The following is a 17,087-nucleotide window of genomic DNA, read 5'->3' as shown; positions in this document are numbered from 1 at the left end:
TAAAGGTGGTGACCTGGCAGCTGCGATAGCGTCATGTGCCAACAAGCTCTGCCATGTCCCTGTGCCCAGCACTGCTCAGTGTGGGCTCCGTGATGATACCAAGAAAGGGATGGCATCATCCCTTCTTCTCATTCAAACTGGTTTTACTGTAAGCCACATTTTGTGTGAACATTCCTCAGAAAACCTCCCACTGAAGTTGGGTTGGAGTTTGTTGCAGTGTGGAGGTGGATTTGGGCCTTTCTAGCCCAGATGAAAGCTTTGATACTCAGCCCCACTTTTGCTTTTTTCCCCCTGCTACTGTCCTTTCTTCACCCTTTTCACAATGTCTGTTGACCTGCCTTTGTTGTGGTGATGGGAAACTTGAGGATGTATCATACAAGGAAAATAGTGAAGATGAAGGAAGCAGATGAGGTCATCTGTTGCGATAGTTTAAACAAAGGAGGAAAGATTTAGATTAGATATAAGAAAATTTTTTTTTGCAATTGGAGTGGTAGTGCCCTGGCAGAGGTTGCCCAGAGAAACTGGGACTGCTTCATCCCTGGGCCAGGGTTCAAGGCCAGGTTGGGTGGAGCTTAGAGAAGCGTGGTCTAGTGGGAGGTGTCCCTGCCCATGGCAGGGGACTGGAAATGGATAAATTTTAAGGTCTCTTTCAACCCAAACTGTTCTGTGACACTCTAAAGTAAAGGCCCTGTTAGGTCAGGCTGCAGCAAAACAAGACAACTTTCTACCAAGCATCGTGTGTACTGGCACCACACACTGTACATGTGCTGATGAGTTGCTCTGTTTGCTGTTTACAGACTGGTACTTAATGGCTGCTGTTTTTCTCTTCCTTTCTTCCCCTTTGTACCCATCTCTTTCTGTTCCCTTTCTCGTATGGGATGGCTCTCATAGTACGGGATGATTTCTTTGGTAAGGCAAAGGCCTCTTTTCTTTTCTTTTCTTTTCTTTTCTTTTCTTTTCTTTTCTTTTCTTTTCTTTTCTTTTCTTTTCTTTTCTTTTCTTTTCTTTTCTTTTCTTTTCTTTTTTCTTTTTTCTTTTCCTTTTCCTCTTTTTTTTTTCCTTTTCTCTCTTCTCTTCTCTTCTCTTCTCTTCTCTTCTCTTCTCTTCTCTTCTCTTCTCTTCTCTTCTCTTCTCTTCTCTTCTCTTCTCTTCTCTTCTCTTCTCTTCTCTTCTCTTCTCTTCTCTTCTCTTCTCTTCTCTTCGTGCATTTTTTTATGCATTCCTTTTATCCATTCATCATCCATCCATATGTCTTGCATCACCTTGGTTTGGTTTTTTGTGGTGGTGGCAGCACCTCTCCAAGAAGCAGGATGCAGCTGCTCTGTAGAGGTGGTTTGAGGATTCTGGTCTGTTTCATTGTAGTTGATTATCCACTTTGATGCTTCACACTTTGCCTGGCTGTGGGAGGAATATGGTGTAGGTGCTCTGCTGGACAGGGGTTTGCCCAGAGCTCACCTCCCTTTGCTCCACGCCCCAAAGGGTTGAAAACTGAAAGTTTTCTTCCCATGAGCAGAGCTGTCCCATTACAGCCTGTGCAAGATGATCTTGTGGTGCCATTCCATGGCTCTGGGAGGCTTCCTCTTGTTCTTTGTTGCCAGAGGAGCCTTTCTGACCTCTAGATGGTTAAGGCATTGGGCTGTCACTGCATCACACACAAGCAGAAGCTGTGGTGAAGGATACTGACAGAATGCTGTATGGCCTTTAATTCTGGCATGGTAGCTCACCCTCTTCCCCAGAATTTTTCTCTCCCTAAAACAGCGGCAGAGAGGGATGTATGATTGAAGAATATGAAGGAAAAAGATTTAATCCAAAAATGATGGAGATGAGCTCTTCCCTTGATGTTCTTCAGCTCCTTTAATGTTCTTGTGCCAGTGTAATGCCTTACAGGCTAAATATTTAATTGCTTATTTGTAGAATCACTAAAAATAAGCAAGAAAAAAATTCAATAAACAGAAGACTTCTGAGTCTTCTGACTGCTACGCGGCATGTCACAAAAATTAAAAAAAAGGGCTATAGATCCTTCACCTTACCAGCCCAAAATACGCTGTAGTTTGCATTGATGTTAGTGTTTCCCACTTTTGTGCTGTTGGAATATTCTCTGACACACGCTGGCCTGAAACATCAAAGTGATTAATTATCTGCCACTAATTTTTGAAAAGTTTTTTGAAAATGCTGCTTCTTACTCATTCTTGCTGGGAATTCGCTTTTGTCATCATAAATTCATCCCATTTAACTGTGGGAAGAGGATCTGTGTGTTGGAGTGTTTTGATGTGTTCTCACTTCTCATGCGCTGCCATGTTCCTCTAACTTCCATTTAATTCAAGTTTGTGTTGTTTTTATTTTCTGCAAATACTAATTAATCAGCAAATGACGTATCATGAAGACTGTTGATGTCTTTGCTATGAAGGAAGAGAGAGTTCAGAGGGCAGGACAAATACTGATTATGGGGAGACTTCTTCATGCTCTGGGACCTGTGGTGAGATATGAGCTGCACCCCTCAGCACTGTCCTCCAACAGGAAGAGGCCTCTCTGCCTTCAGCTCTCAGATGGCCTCTGTTCCACAGTATAAGACAGAGACCCTGGGACTCAGCAAGTCCCTGGCAGTAGGAAACAATCCAGATATGCTTTTAGTCCCTAAATTTCACTGGTTTTATGAAACACTGAATTCAACCTTCACTCTTAGCCCCAGATGTGTCAGTGTTCTTGTAAACCAGTCTGCAGACTGCAGCTGTACATGGATGCCCAAGTGCAAGTGCAGAGTGTCTGCTGTAATGTTGAGTAGGGGTCTCAAGTGGTGGAACCGAGACTTCACATTTTAGACATCTGTGAGAAAGCTGTTAGAGTTAGGTATAGCAAGGGACAATCTGAAGTCCTATTAAAATTGCTCTAGCAGAAGGTGGAAAATGGGGAAGCCTTTCATGTGCGTGAAACTTGTCACAACCGTGATCCCAAATCATGCAAACAGAAAATTTGGCTTATACTAAGAAAGGAAGAAAAATCACTAGTGTACAGGACAGCAGCTTGGACAGTGTTCTGCTATCCTCTGTGAAAAACCCATAAACTCTACCTTCATTCAGTGTGAGGAATGATAAAAAATGTTTGCAATAGCTCATGGCTGAACCAGGAGTTACTGCCTTGACTTCCCCTGATTTGTATTAGTGAAGCTCTCCCCTCTATCCCTCACAAAGAGGTCTGTGAAGGTTGGGGTGAGAAGCTAGATCTGAGTTTGGATTCTGTACAGGACACATGGGTGCCTTTGCTGGTGCTGTTTGGTCATTCAGGTAGAGACACTGCACTTTGCACACAGGACACAGGAATCTAGGGAGGCCTAACAAAAGTGATTCTTTTCCTCAAGCATAAGTTAGGCAATGCCACAAAAGCTGCATGTTTCTAGGAGAGCAGGTGAAAACTGCCTGGCCTTTCTTTTCAGGAATGGGCAAAGAAGTGGGCAATCTGCTGTTGGAGAACTCTCAGCTGCTGGAGACCAAGTAAGGAATTGACGCATGCTCTGACCTACCTGCCTGGTTATAAACAAGATGTCACCTTGGAGTAGGTCTTGGCCAAAACTCCTGCCTACTTGTTTATCTAACTGGTTGTCCTGAATACTTGTTCCTTCACTTGTAGAAGAAGAATTGCTCTCCTAAGCTGTTTCCTAGCTATTTCTTCTCTGCAGACACTTGGGTAAAGTCTCTAGGCATGTGCTGGTAGGGCCTGATGCCATCTGAGATCAGTTGCGAGCTTTAAATTCAGTGGGAATCTGTGTGTTGGTCTGAGCCTCTGTGAGGATGCTGCTGATAGTAAGGTTTTATTTGCAAGGTTTGTTATTAGGAAAAAAAGAATTCTCATTGTTGAGTTCTTAAATATTTCGTAGTTGATGGAGGAGAAGCAGACAGTGTAATGAAGTTGGTTTTTGAGAAAAGCTGGCAAACCAGCTATTAAAGTTGAGGAGCTGGGAAGAGGAAGGCCGAGTACTCCCAGGGGTGAGCTGGAGAACCTACTGTAATGGGAAGCTACCGATTTAATAAATTTAAGATGTTTTGGAGCTGATTGGAAATGCATATTTCTGTTGCCATCATCTGCAGTTATCCTCAGTTGCAGATGACAGCAATTCTGAAGGGTGTATTTCAGACTTCCATTCTGCCAGAAATAGATAGGTTGCTCTACATGTGCCTTCTTCAGTGTTCTGTCATCTTCCAAAGGAGAGGTTGGTTTGTTAGTCAGGATACAGGAATGAACAAACCTTGTATTGAAGAATTATGGTGACTTCTCTGTTCTTCTGGAGCTACATCTTCCCAAAGTTTAATTTCCCTTGAGTCATAGCTGGACTGAATTGTTAAACACACTTGTTTCAACTCCCCTAGTAACATCTGTGACTTTAGTTAAAGGTTTCTTTTAGGGACAGCTGCTAGTTGTGGGGATTTTTGCTTATTGTCCCTTTCACACCTTTAAGAAATGCTTTGAACGTTGTGAAGAATGATTTGATTGCCAAGGTGGACCAGCTGTCTGGGGAGCAGGAGGTGCTGAAGGGAGAACTGGAAGCAACAAAGCAGGCCAAAGCCAAAATAGAAACCAGAGTCAAGGAGCTGGAGGAGGAGCTAAAGAGGTGAGTGATTACCCCCCTGCCCCAAGGAACTGGGAGTGAAGAGTGGTAAACCCGCCTCCTCTGTTTTACTCTGTTTGTTTGTGGGATTAGCATTAGCATTAGCATTCAAAGGTACTTTAGAGAGCACAAGAAGGCAGGATTAGGATTCTGAAGCAGTGACTCCAAACCTAGGCTCCCTGGAGTGGAGCATTAAGGGTGTAAATTTGCAATTAAAAGCCAACCAACCGACAACAACCAAAACCACCCAAAGAAGGGGAGTTTCAAGACCAATAGTTTTGAAGGAAACTGCCAAGAACTTGGTCCCCCTAGCAGCCAGGATAGTTCTGAAAGAAATGAATGCCGATTCATTTACTGAAAGAGCTCATACAGAGTTGCACAAGAAATATTTAAATGCCTATATTGGTAATTGTTTCATTGCTCATGTTAAGAATGAGAAGAGGCAGAAGAGATTCTAAAGTCTGATACAGGAATATGCCATTTTTTATCTTCCTTTCAAACTAGAGAAGCTAAAGCCCAACTGCCCAGCAAAGCCTGGGATGGTTTCACATCCATACACACAAAGCTGCCTCCTGGAGCTCAGAGCAGAACAGTTCCATTGTGGCTGGCTGTGCATAACTGCAGGTGCTCAGGGCAGAGGACAGGGCTTGTTCGCCAGCTGGAATCTAGAAGGTTCAGTAGTCTGAGCTCAGAATCACCAGGAATAACACAGACCGGTCTCTTTATTGTTCAGAATGTCTGAAATGAAAGTAGTCTTGCAAGCAGGAAGATTTTTTAAAATGCCTTTTGTAATGCCTCATAAAGTCGGAGTTCAAAGAAACTGAAAGCACTCACTTAAATACTTCCAGTATTTTTTATCAGGGTTTGGTGTTCTTTTTGGTAGACTTAACATTTTGGCAAACTGTTCTTCACGTTAGGGGCTTTTTTCACTGTATTGAATCACAAAGAATCAGAGAATCTACTGAAACCAGAAGCAGTCCAGCAGAAGCATTTAAGCCAGAATTTTCCCTATTGAGAATGGCTCAGTTCTCATCAAATATTTGAATGCAGATCCTGGTTCAGAAACAGAAACTGGCTGAATTCTTCCAGTGGTCAGTATTCTGGTGCTCACAACAAATGTTTGAAAAAAATAGAGGTGAGGTCAGTGAAGCTGTTTGAATGTGCTGGAAGAGGGAGGTAAAATACCAGAGAAGCATCTCAGAATTTGTACACTTGATACACATGGTGATGGATGCAGCCAGACTTCTCATAGCTGGTTCTCTCCCCAAAACCAGCCATGGTATCGCTTGCTGTTTTTTATCCCTTTCTTCCTGTTTCCTAGAGTGAAATCTGAAGCAATCGTTGCCCGACGAGAGCCCAAAGAGGAGGTGGAGGATGTAAGCAGCTATCTCTGTACAGAATTGGTATATGACATTACTAAAATGCCTGCGGGGAAAGGGGGTTGATTTACTTACCTGTATTGCTTCATGTATATGAGTCCTGAGATGCAGATTGATGTACCTTTGTTAGCAATGAGGGCAAGGGTGGCTCATGGGCTGTGGCTCATGAGCATGAAATCCCTTCATACAATTTTTAAACCAGAATCTGGCACAGAGGAGCAGCTGACCCAGTGGCAGTACCACTGTGCAGGATGTAGTTTCGGTGGCTGGGTACTAGAGCACTGCCCTGCTCAATACCATCCTAATTTAGAATCAAAATCTAGTGTGCAGTGTGGATTCTCTCAGGATGTTACAACTGTCAGGCTTCTCCAGAAGAGCCTGTCTCCATGTAGGCAGTGAAGATGTAGCTGTGAGGACATCATGCAGTGAAATCCAGTTTGCACAGTCAGCTTTGCAAGAGTGACTACCACCATGTCTTAGTGCTGCGTTTTTCTTATTAATTATTTTCCATGAGCCAGTATTGCTTGTTATAGTGTACAGGCAGAGAAGGCTCGTGGGCTGTTCTTCTAGGACAGCTCTTGAAACTGTTTTGACTGGGACAGAGGCTGTTCAACAAAGACCAGCTGTAGCTGAAAAAAAAAAGGCAAATCAAGCAGTAACAAGATTTTCCTTGTAAATGTTCCTGCTAGGACAGGGAATTCAATACATTTACTTATGTTATTGTTTTCTTTCTTACACAAGGTGTCAGAGGAGGTTCAGTTTTAGCCTAGATCTCTTGACTTACTTGGAGTGAACTTGGTCTGTTGAGAATTTAGGTAGATGGGAACATTTTCAAGTTGTGCTCATGAGCTGCTGAAGAGAGTTGGATTTGTTTTCAGTTGAATGGACAGGAGTTCTGGTTCTTTTTATAATTTAAAAAATAATTGATAAATTCCTTTTTGTTTATGCAGTTCTTGTTTTAACTATATCTGTATATGACTATACAGATTCAATTCGAAGTCCAGGGAGGCTAGAGAGGGACTTGGTTAATTTGTGCTGTTCCAGCTCTCAGCAGCACTTACCAGCCAGGCTGAGCTTGGGAATTGCCACAGTCTAGCACAACCATGTGCCACCTCCTAGTAATGAGTTCCCCAAACCCTTGCAGTCTTTATTTTGGCCAGATATGTTTTTAGTCATGTTGTTCTCATTTTCCACTTTTCAAAAGAGACAAAACAGACTTTTACTCATTTTGTTCCCAGCCCAAAGCTGCCTATGCCCTCATTGGAAGGTCAATTTGTGTCACCAAAGAAGAAAAGCTGTTTCCTTAGTTTCCTGTATCCTACCTTTATCCATGTGTACTAACAGAATACCTCCTTGCAGTCCTCCTGAGGGAGCAGGTGGCATTTTGTGGTGCTCCCTGCTGGTTGTGACTGTCTTTGCTACTGAATTGAATCTTTGGTTTCCAAATTTCTGGACCAACAGACCACTGTCAATTCTTACCATTCCTTGCAGACTATCAAGGCACCTTTCTGGCAGTAGTCCCACACTGGGGTGTGTGTATGTGAGGGCTATGTGTTCAAGTTGGTGGTGATTCTTATTCTAGTTTCTGTGGGTTTGCTGAACACCCGGAGGTCCATGGCCATAGTTTGGAGCTCACTGTCTGAATTAGCTCCTCATATGGGGAAATGGGGGTGAAATCAAAAAGGGCAGGAGAAGAACTAACAAATATGTGTCTGTCCCTGACGTGCCCAGTACTAACCTCAATCCCATTCCATCTTTTGTTGGCTGAAGCAGTGCTCCTCCCCTCTGCAGGACAACATTCCCATTGCCCAGCGCCGGCGCTTCACCCGTGTGGAGATGGCCCGGGTCCTGATGGAGCGCAATCAATACAAGGAGAGGCTGATGGAGCTCCAGGAGGCTGTCAGGTGGACAGAGATGATCAGGTGAGGCTGGGTGTTGGGGAACATTCCTGTTTAGGATGGAACCTGTTCATGTTTTACCTTGTGGTCAATGCAACCCCTACCAACACAGAGTTGAGAAGCTTTCCAGATTGGAAGTTTTCCAGATTGTAGATGCTTTTCTCCTAATACCAATTCTTTCTCTCTTGTTTCTGAACCTGGGCTGCAAATCTCATGTTGCCACTGTTATTTGGAGACACTGGACAGTTGTTTGTCTTGCTTGTTTCTTGTGTGCTTATTAATCTGAGAGAAGCTCTAGGGAGGAGTATTGCTTCTGATTGATGAGTTCTAAAGGCTACGGCTTCAAGTGACTTTAATGCTACGTTCTGTAGTTCCCACACTGACTGTGGCAGACAGTTTCACAGGGAGTTGATAATCACGTTAAACACACTTATTTGCCTTCACTTTAGCCTTGATACTTAAAGTGGCTGGGTGTGCTTGCATTGAAGACCAGGACATATGCCATTCCCCAGAGTCTTTTGAAACACATTGGAATGAATTCTAACTTTCAACATGGCTTCCTTAATGGAAATGACCTGATACTTGGCAGAGATGCAGAAATTAACTATGTTCTGCTGTGTTTGTCCATAGAGCTTCCCGTGAGCACCCATCCGTGCAGGAGAAGAAGAAATCCACCATTTGGCAGTTGTAAGTTCTTTGGTGATTCATGCAAGATTAAGAAAACGGGGAGTGTTGCCATTTCTACTTCAGACGACAACTTAGTAGACTCTGACATTAATGTCACATAGAAGTTGACTTAACCCTTTTGCCTTCAAACCCCAGAAGGGTTGTTGGCCTTTTGCCTTCAAGGGCTTCCTTTGTTCTTGATGAAGTTAAAATCAGATCTGACCTTGCACATTGATTTCACAAGCTGAAAAAGTTAATGAGTATCCTGGAATGGAAACTCTCATACTCTGTCCTGGTTTAGGAGGACACACAGTCAGTTGTAATAAAGGGCTGTTTTCAGAAAGTACCTGTTTCTGGAAGCTAAAAACACCTTATGCCAATCAAACCAAGGATGTGGGTCTGAGTTTGAAGTAGAGTAGTTTTTGTGACAGGCTTACAGTCTTTGATCCCAACCTCTTGCTTCCCCTTTTGTGTATCTATGGTGCCTGTATCCCCAGGCACCTTTTCTCTTACTTGTTGGCCTTTTTCTGTCATTAGCTTCAGCCGTCTGTTCAGCTCTTCCTCCAGTCCTCCCCCAGCAAAGAGGACCTACCCCTCTGTGAATATCCACTACAAGTCTCCCACCACGGCGGGGTTCAGCCAGCGGCGCAGCCACACCATGTGTCAGATCTCCTCCGGCAGCCGCACCCTCGAGTTCTTCCCTGACGAGTGAGTTACAGGGCTGTGTGCCAAGCCAGACTCCCGTGCAGCTCTCTCAAAGAACAGCAGTGTTTGAAATCAGCTATTTTCCACTTTGGAAACAGTTTGTGTGATGTTAGTATGTTGTTGCAGTATGACACGAAATGAACAACACTCACACGCTGAGATGTTTAAGGTGAAAAAAGCGCGCTTATTTCTGGACTTGATATTTATAGAATTCCAAAAGTGACTGTGGATTGGAGAATGAAATTGCTACTTTTCCAGCTACACTGGTCAAACCAACAGTCTGTCAATTCTCTCTTCTTCCAGAAAGGAATGCAAAACAATTATTATTTACATGAAAAATGCTCGAGAAAAATGTAAACATTAGAAGGCTTACAAGAACTTTAGAAGAACAGGGCAACAGTATGTCTCTGTTCTCTGAGGCTTATCTCCCTGAGCTTTCACTCATCAGTTACTGTATGGATGGGTTCAGCAAACCTTGTCCTCCCAAACACAGTATCCATGGCTTTTCAGGCCATCTCAGCAGGGACCACAGGAGCTCAAGGTGGCCCCACTCTAGTTCTGCACTTGTATTTGCAGACCAGGATGGAATGAAGGAGGGTTTTTGTGGTGGAGTGTGATGGCAGTATCAGGACAAAGGGATGAAATGTCTGCACAACCCTTTTGTCAAGGGGTTTAAGTGAAGATAAAAGTTCTCTCCACAGCACATTAAAGTTCCAGTACTTGGTTTTAATTTAAACCATGCTAAAAATGAGCCTCTGAGTATCACTACTACGGTCTTACCCAAATTCTTTGTGTCGCTGACATGAAGGGAAAGAACCCTTCAGTGCTTTACATGACTTCACAATGCAAAGGTTGTTTGGTTTCACATGGGGGTGTGTTTTTATGGAAGGACTTTGGAGAATGTTGTGGTAAAGTAAGACAACTTCTACAATAAAAAGGATTTGTTAAAAAAACACTGGATCTTGTAGAAGGGTAAATTTAAACTTTTTAGATATCCACTGCCCTTATTCCATCTTTTTCTATGCTGACATCTCACAGTCATGCTGTGGGTGTCTGAGTACTTCTCAGCAGCGTATTACATAATGGGGCTGCCTACAGGATTAAATTTTTCAGCTGATGTTGTTTGTAACTCAGAATGATACCTCAAAAACCTTTTGAGAGCTGGAACTGACAAACAGCATTTGTTTCTATTAAAACATGTCTAAAAGCTCACGCATCAATTTTTGGTTTAAGCTTTGCCAATGCAAACCTGGAGTTGTTATGTTGGAACCAGCAGTTATGCGTGTTTTCCTTGTCAGCAGACAAAGCTTAAAAAGGGACAGAAAAATCCATAGTTGATTACAATGAGGAGGGAAAGAACTGAAAATGCCTTTCTGGTGGAGACATTAGATTAGTAGATTGTAACAGCTCAGCAAAAATTGATGTGATCTCCTAGGTTTTAGAGAAGGATTTTTCCCTGTTTTTGAAGGGCTCTTGGAACATCATAAGAGGCGATGACAATGACTTGGCTTGCCACGTCGCTCAGGTGATGGGTCAGAACTGCCTGTGTCTGCTTCTCAACAGAGTTTTTCTGTCTCTGACTCCCTACATCTCTTTTCACAGCTGGATTTGGTTTGCTGTGTGTGCCCTCCCCGATACTGGCCACACTCCCTTCACCCTCAGCTCCTCTCTTTAACCGTCAGCTGGGTGATGCTGTGCTTCTCTCCTCAGTGACTGCACGTCCTCGGCACGCCGTGAGCAGAAGCGAGAGCAGTACCGGCAGGTCCGGGAGCATGTGCGGAACGATGATGGGCGGTTGCAGGCCTGTGGCTGGAGCCTCCCAGCCAAGTACAAGCAGGTAGGGAGCATGCTCTGGACAGGCTGAGTGGAAGGTGACTTTAGTCATTAACTAAGGACCTTAGTCATTAACTGTTTAATTTAGACATACCATGTGCATGTTTTGTTTGTATGATAATCGTAGGCACAGACCAAAATGATGTTCTGTATATCTCCACCAAAGTCAGTGGAGGGACATTCCTCTGCATGAAAGTACTGAAACTGAAAAGTACCTAAACCAAAAGTACCCTAAACCAGAATCCAGTTCTTTTAAAAATAAATTTCCTGTGTTATAATTGGGGTGGAACATTAGTTATTTCATTTATCCTCTGAGAACTTTAACAGTCATTTAGTATGAAAAACAGATGTAGTTTATGCCCACTTCTTCCCATCAGTAACACGAAATCAAACAACATCAGCCTCATTTGTTGGCCTGTGACACATTTAACTGGTCAGAGACCTCCTGAAAGGGAGGAGCCTGGCAGCATGACTTGGAGGTTTCAAGCCATAGAGTCATTAAGTTTGGAAAAGACTTTTAAGGTCATCAAGTCCAACTTTCAGAATGGAAAGGAATGCTAGTGTCCTGACTCTTTGCAGGGAACATCCTGTCTTTATCACCACAGCAATGTGTAGTCTCTTGGGCCATCACTGGGGCACTGATGACTGTGACATGGTCTCTTGGGTGTGCTGCTCCTCTCCCCTTAAGGACTCTGTTTCACACAAGATGTGATAGGAAGCCTCAGCAGCAGCCACCTGTGGTTGGTTCTGTCACACTAATTCCTTCTCTCTTGCCATATCCTGGTGTTTGCAGCTTTATACTGTCTTTTTTGTCTTCTCTCCCCCTAGCTGAGTCCCAATGGTGGTCAGGAAGACACTCGCATGAAAAATGTCCCTGTGCCTGTATATTGTCGCCCACTTGTAGAGAAGGATCCAACTATGAAGGTACGTTATTTCTGTTTGTCATGCAGTCCAGAAAGGGGACATGAAATAAGCAAAGGATTTGGGGCATTAAAGCTGCCATTTTTACAACAATCTCTATTCTTTTGACATTATATATTCCAAATTCTATCTTCCACTTCCTTTTTTTGAATGGTGGTTTGTAGTGAATGCAGCAAAAAGTACTACAGGACAAAATTCCCAGCTGGTTCTGGTTGCTAGGTCCCCTGCTGCTCCCTGACATCTTTTGCTTTTTTGAGACAATTCATCAACAACAACATTTTATGCTTCTAATGCTTTTGCTAAGACTCCTCAGGGTGTAATGAAAACTAATATAAAAATTCATGAAAATGACCAAGTGAAAGTAAAAATGCATTTCATAACTCCTTAGATTCTACTGTTGACCAGAATTCATTGGTAACAGGCCAGTATTATCTGGAGTAGATTTTTGTGAAGCCATGTCTATTAATACTAGCATGTTTTGAGTAGAATTGCAGTTGGGCATAAGCTATGTAGGTGGCAGACTTACCTGCTGTAACTGGTTGTTTTGAAATAGTCAGTTTGTCATTACTTCATTCAGAGATGAGTTTTAGAAGTCATCCCGATGGTTAAATTGTAAGAAAATTTTTATGCTGTTGTTTCTAGAAGGTTCTAGGTGTGATCTTTAGATAATGTTCTGTGCAGCATCTTTTCTTTAAGGTTTTGGATAAATCTAGTATTTCTGTAGTCCTCTTCCAGACATTCTCTTAAAAAGCTCCCTGGAAATAATTCATTGGAGGTTAGCTGGATTTGATTTCAGAAAACTGCTTATTTGAGAGCTAAGCCAGCAGACTTCTCTCGGGGTAACTTCACCAGCCTCACACCCTCACAGGGAAGAATTTCTTTCTAGTGTCTCATTTAACCTGTCTTCTCTCAGTTTGAACACATGAAACATCTGTCATGTCCTGGCTTGCGTTGCTGCAGTGACTAAAAAGCAGTGATGTTGCTGAGTAGAGATCCTCTGCCTTACCTCTATCAGTCTGGATGTCTTCTAGTAGAAATCATCAAGATCTGGTGTTTCCAACTAAATGTTTAGATGTTTGGCATTTGACAGTTCTCCACAAAGGTGCCTAAATTCAAGAGACCACGGAACCTGCAGAATTCTTAGTTCAGATTCCTGCTTCTGTATTGGTATTACCAGTATTGTGGATGGGACGTACCTTGGCTTATGTGGCCCCTGTGACTAAACCAAATAGTGGCAGCTGTGGTGCTTCACCCCAGAGACACTTGGCTAGCTGGATGTTGCAGCCGGGTGCGTGGAGAGAAGTCCAGGCATGCTGGGGCTCCGGTGGCAGTGGGATGGAGCTTCCTTTCGTAGAGGGTCGCTCCTCAGGTTTCCCTGTGCCAGAGAAGCTTTAAGGTGGTAGTGAAGGAAAGGAGTCGGTTCTGATGGAGGGTTTTAATCCAGAGCTTTTATTCTGGCCCACAGGCCTCTGAATCCAGCAACCCCTCCAACAGAACTCCCAGACCGTGTGGTTGCTCGGACCATGTGGATGCTCATCCTTTTACCTGGGGCAGGGGAGGAGGGAAGGGATAGGGAGCCCACCAAGCAGGTACGGGAGAGGAGGTCTCAAGGGACAAAGGACACCTGGATGGCCCAATGCCTCCCCGGGGGTAGAGGGCATCTTTTGAATCTGCCCAATCACTCAACACCCTTCTGGAATTCCAGGATTGACAGACAGTGCTTGGCAGGGGTCAGGGTGGGGAAAGGAAGGATGATTGACAGACCTGGGAGGGAACCTTCAGGAGAGAAACTCAGGGTTCTGGGGTAAACCATAAAGTCACACTGCAACACTTCTGTTTCTTAGCTGTGGTGTGCAGCTGGAGTAAATCTGTCAGGATGGAGACCTTTGGAACAGGAGCCTGGGAATGGCCTGAAGCTAGATCCTGGGCATGATCCTCTCACCTGTGACAGGGAAGTGGAAGGCGAGAACAACAAAAGTAACCATACATCTCCTGAGAAAAAAAAGGTCAGAAAATAAAGTGGATTTTTTTCCCACTGATGTTTTTTCTCATTTCATCCCTACCATACCCCCTCTCTCAGTATCTTTGTACTATGCCATAAAATGCTCTTGTACTTGTGGGACTGTGCTGGCTCTTCTCTTAACTTTTGGTGTGATTTGGGACAAATCATCCAGTATAAAGTTTTCCAACTTCCGCTTTTGAAATGTTTGGAATTTTGAATAAAATCCTAATAATAAGGGCAGTTAAATGCTTGATTGAAGTTGCTGGGAAGATTTTATAGCCCTCATCATTGTAAATTAATAAATACATTCAGGCAAAGCTTTGTTAAAAGAACACAGTCTGTGAGTCCATTTGGGCCTCTTGAGATTTAACCCAGTTCTGGTTTTTGGTAGTCTTAAGTGATTTTTTTGGTTTTTTTTCCTGTTTAAAGAACCAAATCATAATTTGCAGATAATCATACAATATTTTTACACTGTCTGGTTTGTAGGGTTTTTCTCCACACCTGTCTTATACTGCTGCCTTATACTCTCCCGAGACCAGCTTGCTTAAGCTGATCAGTTGGGTGCATCCCAGACTCACAGCATTCTGGATGACTGAATATTCAGTGATACATCTGTCAGATGGTCTCAACAGAAAAATTAGTGGCCACATTGCTTTTGCCCTAAGAACTCAGGCCAGTGCTCTAGATACTAGTGCAGTAACATGAATGGAATCAAATTCATAAAAATAAAAATATAACTGATTAGACAACAATATAAAAAATACCAGTTTCTTCTATTGTAGAATAGAATATATAATTTAAAATAAATTACACCATGTGTAAGTGTTGCCAAGCACTGTTAAGCTCAGGTTGATCCAAGAGAAATGGGCTGATCATACCTATGTGTGTCTGCTTTCCCAAAGGCAAAGGAGCTCCATGAGATGGATGCCACATCCAGCCGTGTCTGGATCCTCACTAGCACGCTGTCAACCAGTAAAGTCGTGATAATTGATGCCAACCAGCCTGGCACAGTGGTGGACCAATTCACTGTCTGCAACGCTCATGTGCTCTGCATCTCCAGCATTCCTGGTGAGTGCAGCCCAGGCTGGAGTCTGCACAGGTCACCTGCCCCACTGAGGAGTAATAGACATCCTCACTTGGGAGCTAACCCCTGGGCTGTGTTGTGTTCTGTAATTGTTCCCCAAAATCATAACCCAGATCTTGCCTTCCTGTAGGACCTTTCTGTGGAGATCCCTCCCTGTTCAGTGTTCAGTTAGTCTTCCTTTGGTACACAACAAGTGTTTTTGGAAGCAGGAGTGAGCTTTGTCGGGCATGGAAGGGCTCTGTACCTGCACTGGATACTGATACTAGGAATGAGGGGATCTGCAGTGGATCAGACTGCTGATGGATGGTGTGGTGCTTGCCCAGAGTGGTGAACCCTGAAGGATCAGAATCTCCCATCATTAGGGTGATCTCAGGAGTACATTAAATTAGCAGTGATTGCTTGATTTACATGAGAACCTGTTCTTTGCCTTCAGCGGCCAGTGAGAGTGACTATCCCCCAGGGGAGATCTTCCTGGAGGGGGATATGAACCCCGAAGAGTCAGCTGGAGCAGATGGTGTCTTGGCAGGGATCACGCTGGTGGGCTGTGCAACCCGCTGCAATGTGCCACGAAGCAACTGCTCCTCGCGTGGGGACACACCTGTTCTGGACAAGGGACAGAGTAAGTTTTGGGACGTAAAACTTAGTGACATATCAATTACAGCTAATCCTGTCCGAGCTCATGGTGTTACAGCCACATTCTCTTGTCCCTAAGTTAAGCACTTCAGAGGCCTCCAGAATTTTGTTACTACGATGCAGGACTACCAAAGGCCCTTTTGGTACATTTCTTTTTAGAGCCCTCCTTTCTTCTCTGATTCACATGCTGCAGCTTGGTTGCAGGAGTCATACAGCAGAGTATTTTGGGTATGTGAGATGTTTGCCCTGCTACCGGTGCTGCTGTTCTGATTGCTTTGTTCCCTGAGTGTTGGGAAGCCAATTAAGCTCCCATGCAAATCATACTGCTGCCCTTGCTGACTCCATACTGTAGTGACAGCGTTGGAGACCTTCCAATGCTGTGCTATGCTAGTCACACATTATGCTTCACTTTAAAGTAGTGTCTGTTTCCCATCCAGGCAGAAGATACCTGATGAGCTGCTGTGTCTGTGGCACAGGCTCAGGGCTTGATTGAGTTTGGCAAGGAAAGATAAAGAATTGACAGCCTGATATCTGTATAGCTAACTCACCGACTGATTCTTCAGCATGTCTCACATTGTTCATTGTCCTTCAGGTGAGGTGGCTCCTGTCTGCAATGGGAAGATCAACCAATCTCAGTCTACTGAGGAGGCAACAGAGGCTACAGAGGTACCGGAAAGCAGTGCCAGCGAGGCAGAGCTGACACAGGCCCGGCCTGGGCCCCTCACCGAGCATGTGTTCACAGACCCTATCCCAGCCCAGGCACCCAGGCAGAATGGGTAGGTGAGCTGGGGTCAGAGTAATGGTTCTGTTCTATTACTGATCCGTTTTCATAAGCTTTGTGATAAGAGAAGCAGCCTGATCTTCTGATAAAGTTCAGACTTCTATCAGTTTTGTGCCCAAGCAATTTTACAGGTGGGATAACAGGGAAGGAAAAAAAAATGTAATGAAAATGGACATGGCTCAGCCTGCTACTGGCTGGGTCAGCTGTTAAAATGCAAATATTTGACCTCTCACTGTGCACTTAGACCTGTGGTTAAGGCAGATCTCCCAAAGTATGTGTACAGTTCATGTTCTTACTGAAGGAGCTTACTGATATGTGTGTAGAAATGATGATTGATTTATTCTAGTAGTACCTCTGATGTGCTGTAAAAGTAACCAAGAAAGCATATTCACCACTCCAAAAGCTTAAGACAAACAAAGCTGATGTGATGGCCTGAAGAACAGGGTGGAAGTCTTGGATGCAGATTGTTCCTGAATGCTGATGTTCTGAGTTGCTTCTGTTGAAGCTGCAGATAAACAGAGAAAATACTGTTAGTGTAATAGTCTTGCTAAACTCAGTCAGGGTCTGTAGATTTGAAGTACTTGT

At 43.8% G+C, this 17,087-nt stretch overlaps 1 protein-coding gene across 26 annotated transcripts in view; it reads left to right on the top strand.

The window, feature by feature from the left end:
• MAPK8IP3 (mitogen-activated protein kinase 8 interacting protein 3) overlaps positions 1-17,087 on the top strand; it is a 75,523-nt gene that overhangs the window by 48,143 nt on the left and 10,293 nt on the right. For 7 of the 26 annotated variants that reach the window (XM_041404586.1, XM_041404468.1, XM_041404569.1 and 4 more), the window contains 13 exons: positions 892-909; positions 3,431-3,488; positions 4,451-4,603; positions 5,922-6,003; positions 7,750-7,901; positions 8,508-8,564; positions 9,081-9,251; positions 10,959-11,085; positions 11,910-12,005; positions 13,847-14,008; positions 14,907-15,072; positions 15,522-15,707; positions 16,314-16,497. In XM_041404586.1, the coding sequence (XP_041260520.1) occupies positions 892-909; positions 3,431-3,488; positions 4,451-4,603; positions 5,922-6,003; positions 7,750-7,901; positions 8,508-8,564; positions 9,081-9,251; positions 10,959-11,085; positions 11,910-12,005; positions 13,847-14,008; positions 14,907-15,072; positions 15,522-15,707; positions 16,314-16,497 (1,612 nt within the window). The remainder of the gene's footprint in view (positions 1-891; positions 910-3,430; positions 3,489-4,450; positions 4,604-5,921; positions 6,004-7,749; positions 7,902-8,507; positions 8,565-9,080; positions 9,252-10,958; positions 11,086-11,909; positions 12,006-13,846; positions 14,009-14,906; positions 15,073-15,521; positions 15,708-16,313; positions 16,498-17,087) is intronic. The other 19 variants (XM_041404504.1, XM_041404593.1, XM_041404497.1 and 16 more) reach the window with 9 other exon arrangements.

Source organism: Onychostruthus taczanowskii, unplaced genomic scaffold, assembly GCF_017590055.1.
Source record: "Onychostruthus taczanowskii isolate IOZ18803 unplaced genomic scaffold, ASM1759005v1 scaffold10, whole genome shotgun sequence".
Lineage (NCBI taxonomy): Eukaryota > Metazoa > Chordata > Aves > Passeriformes > Passeridae > Onychostruthus > Onychostruthus taczanowskii.
The sequence above is the reverse complement of the archived record's forward strand: the minus strand, read 5'-3'. Positions and strand labels throughout refer to the sequence as shown.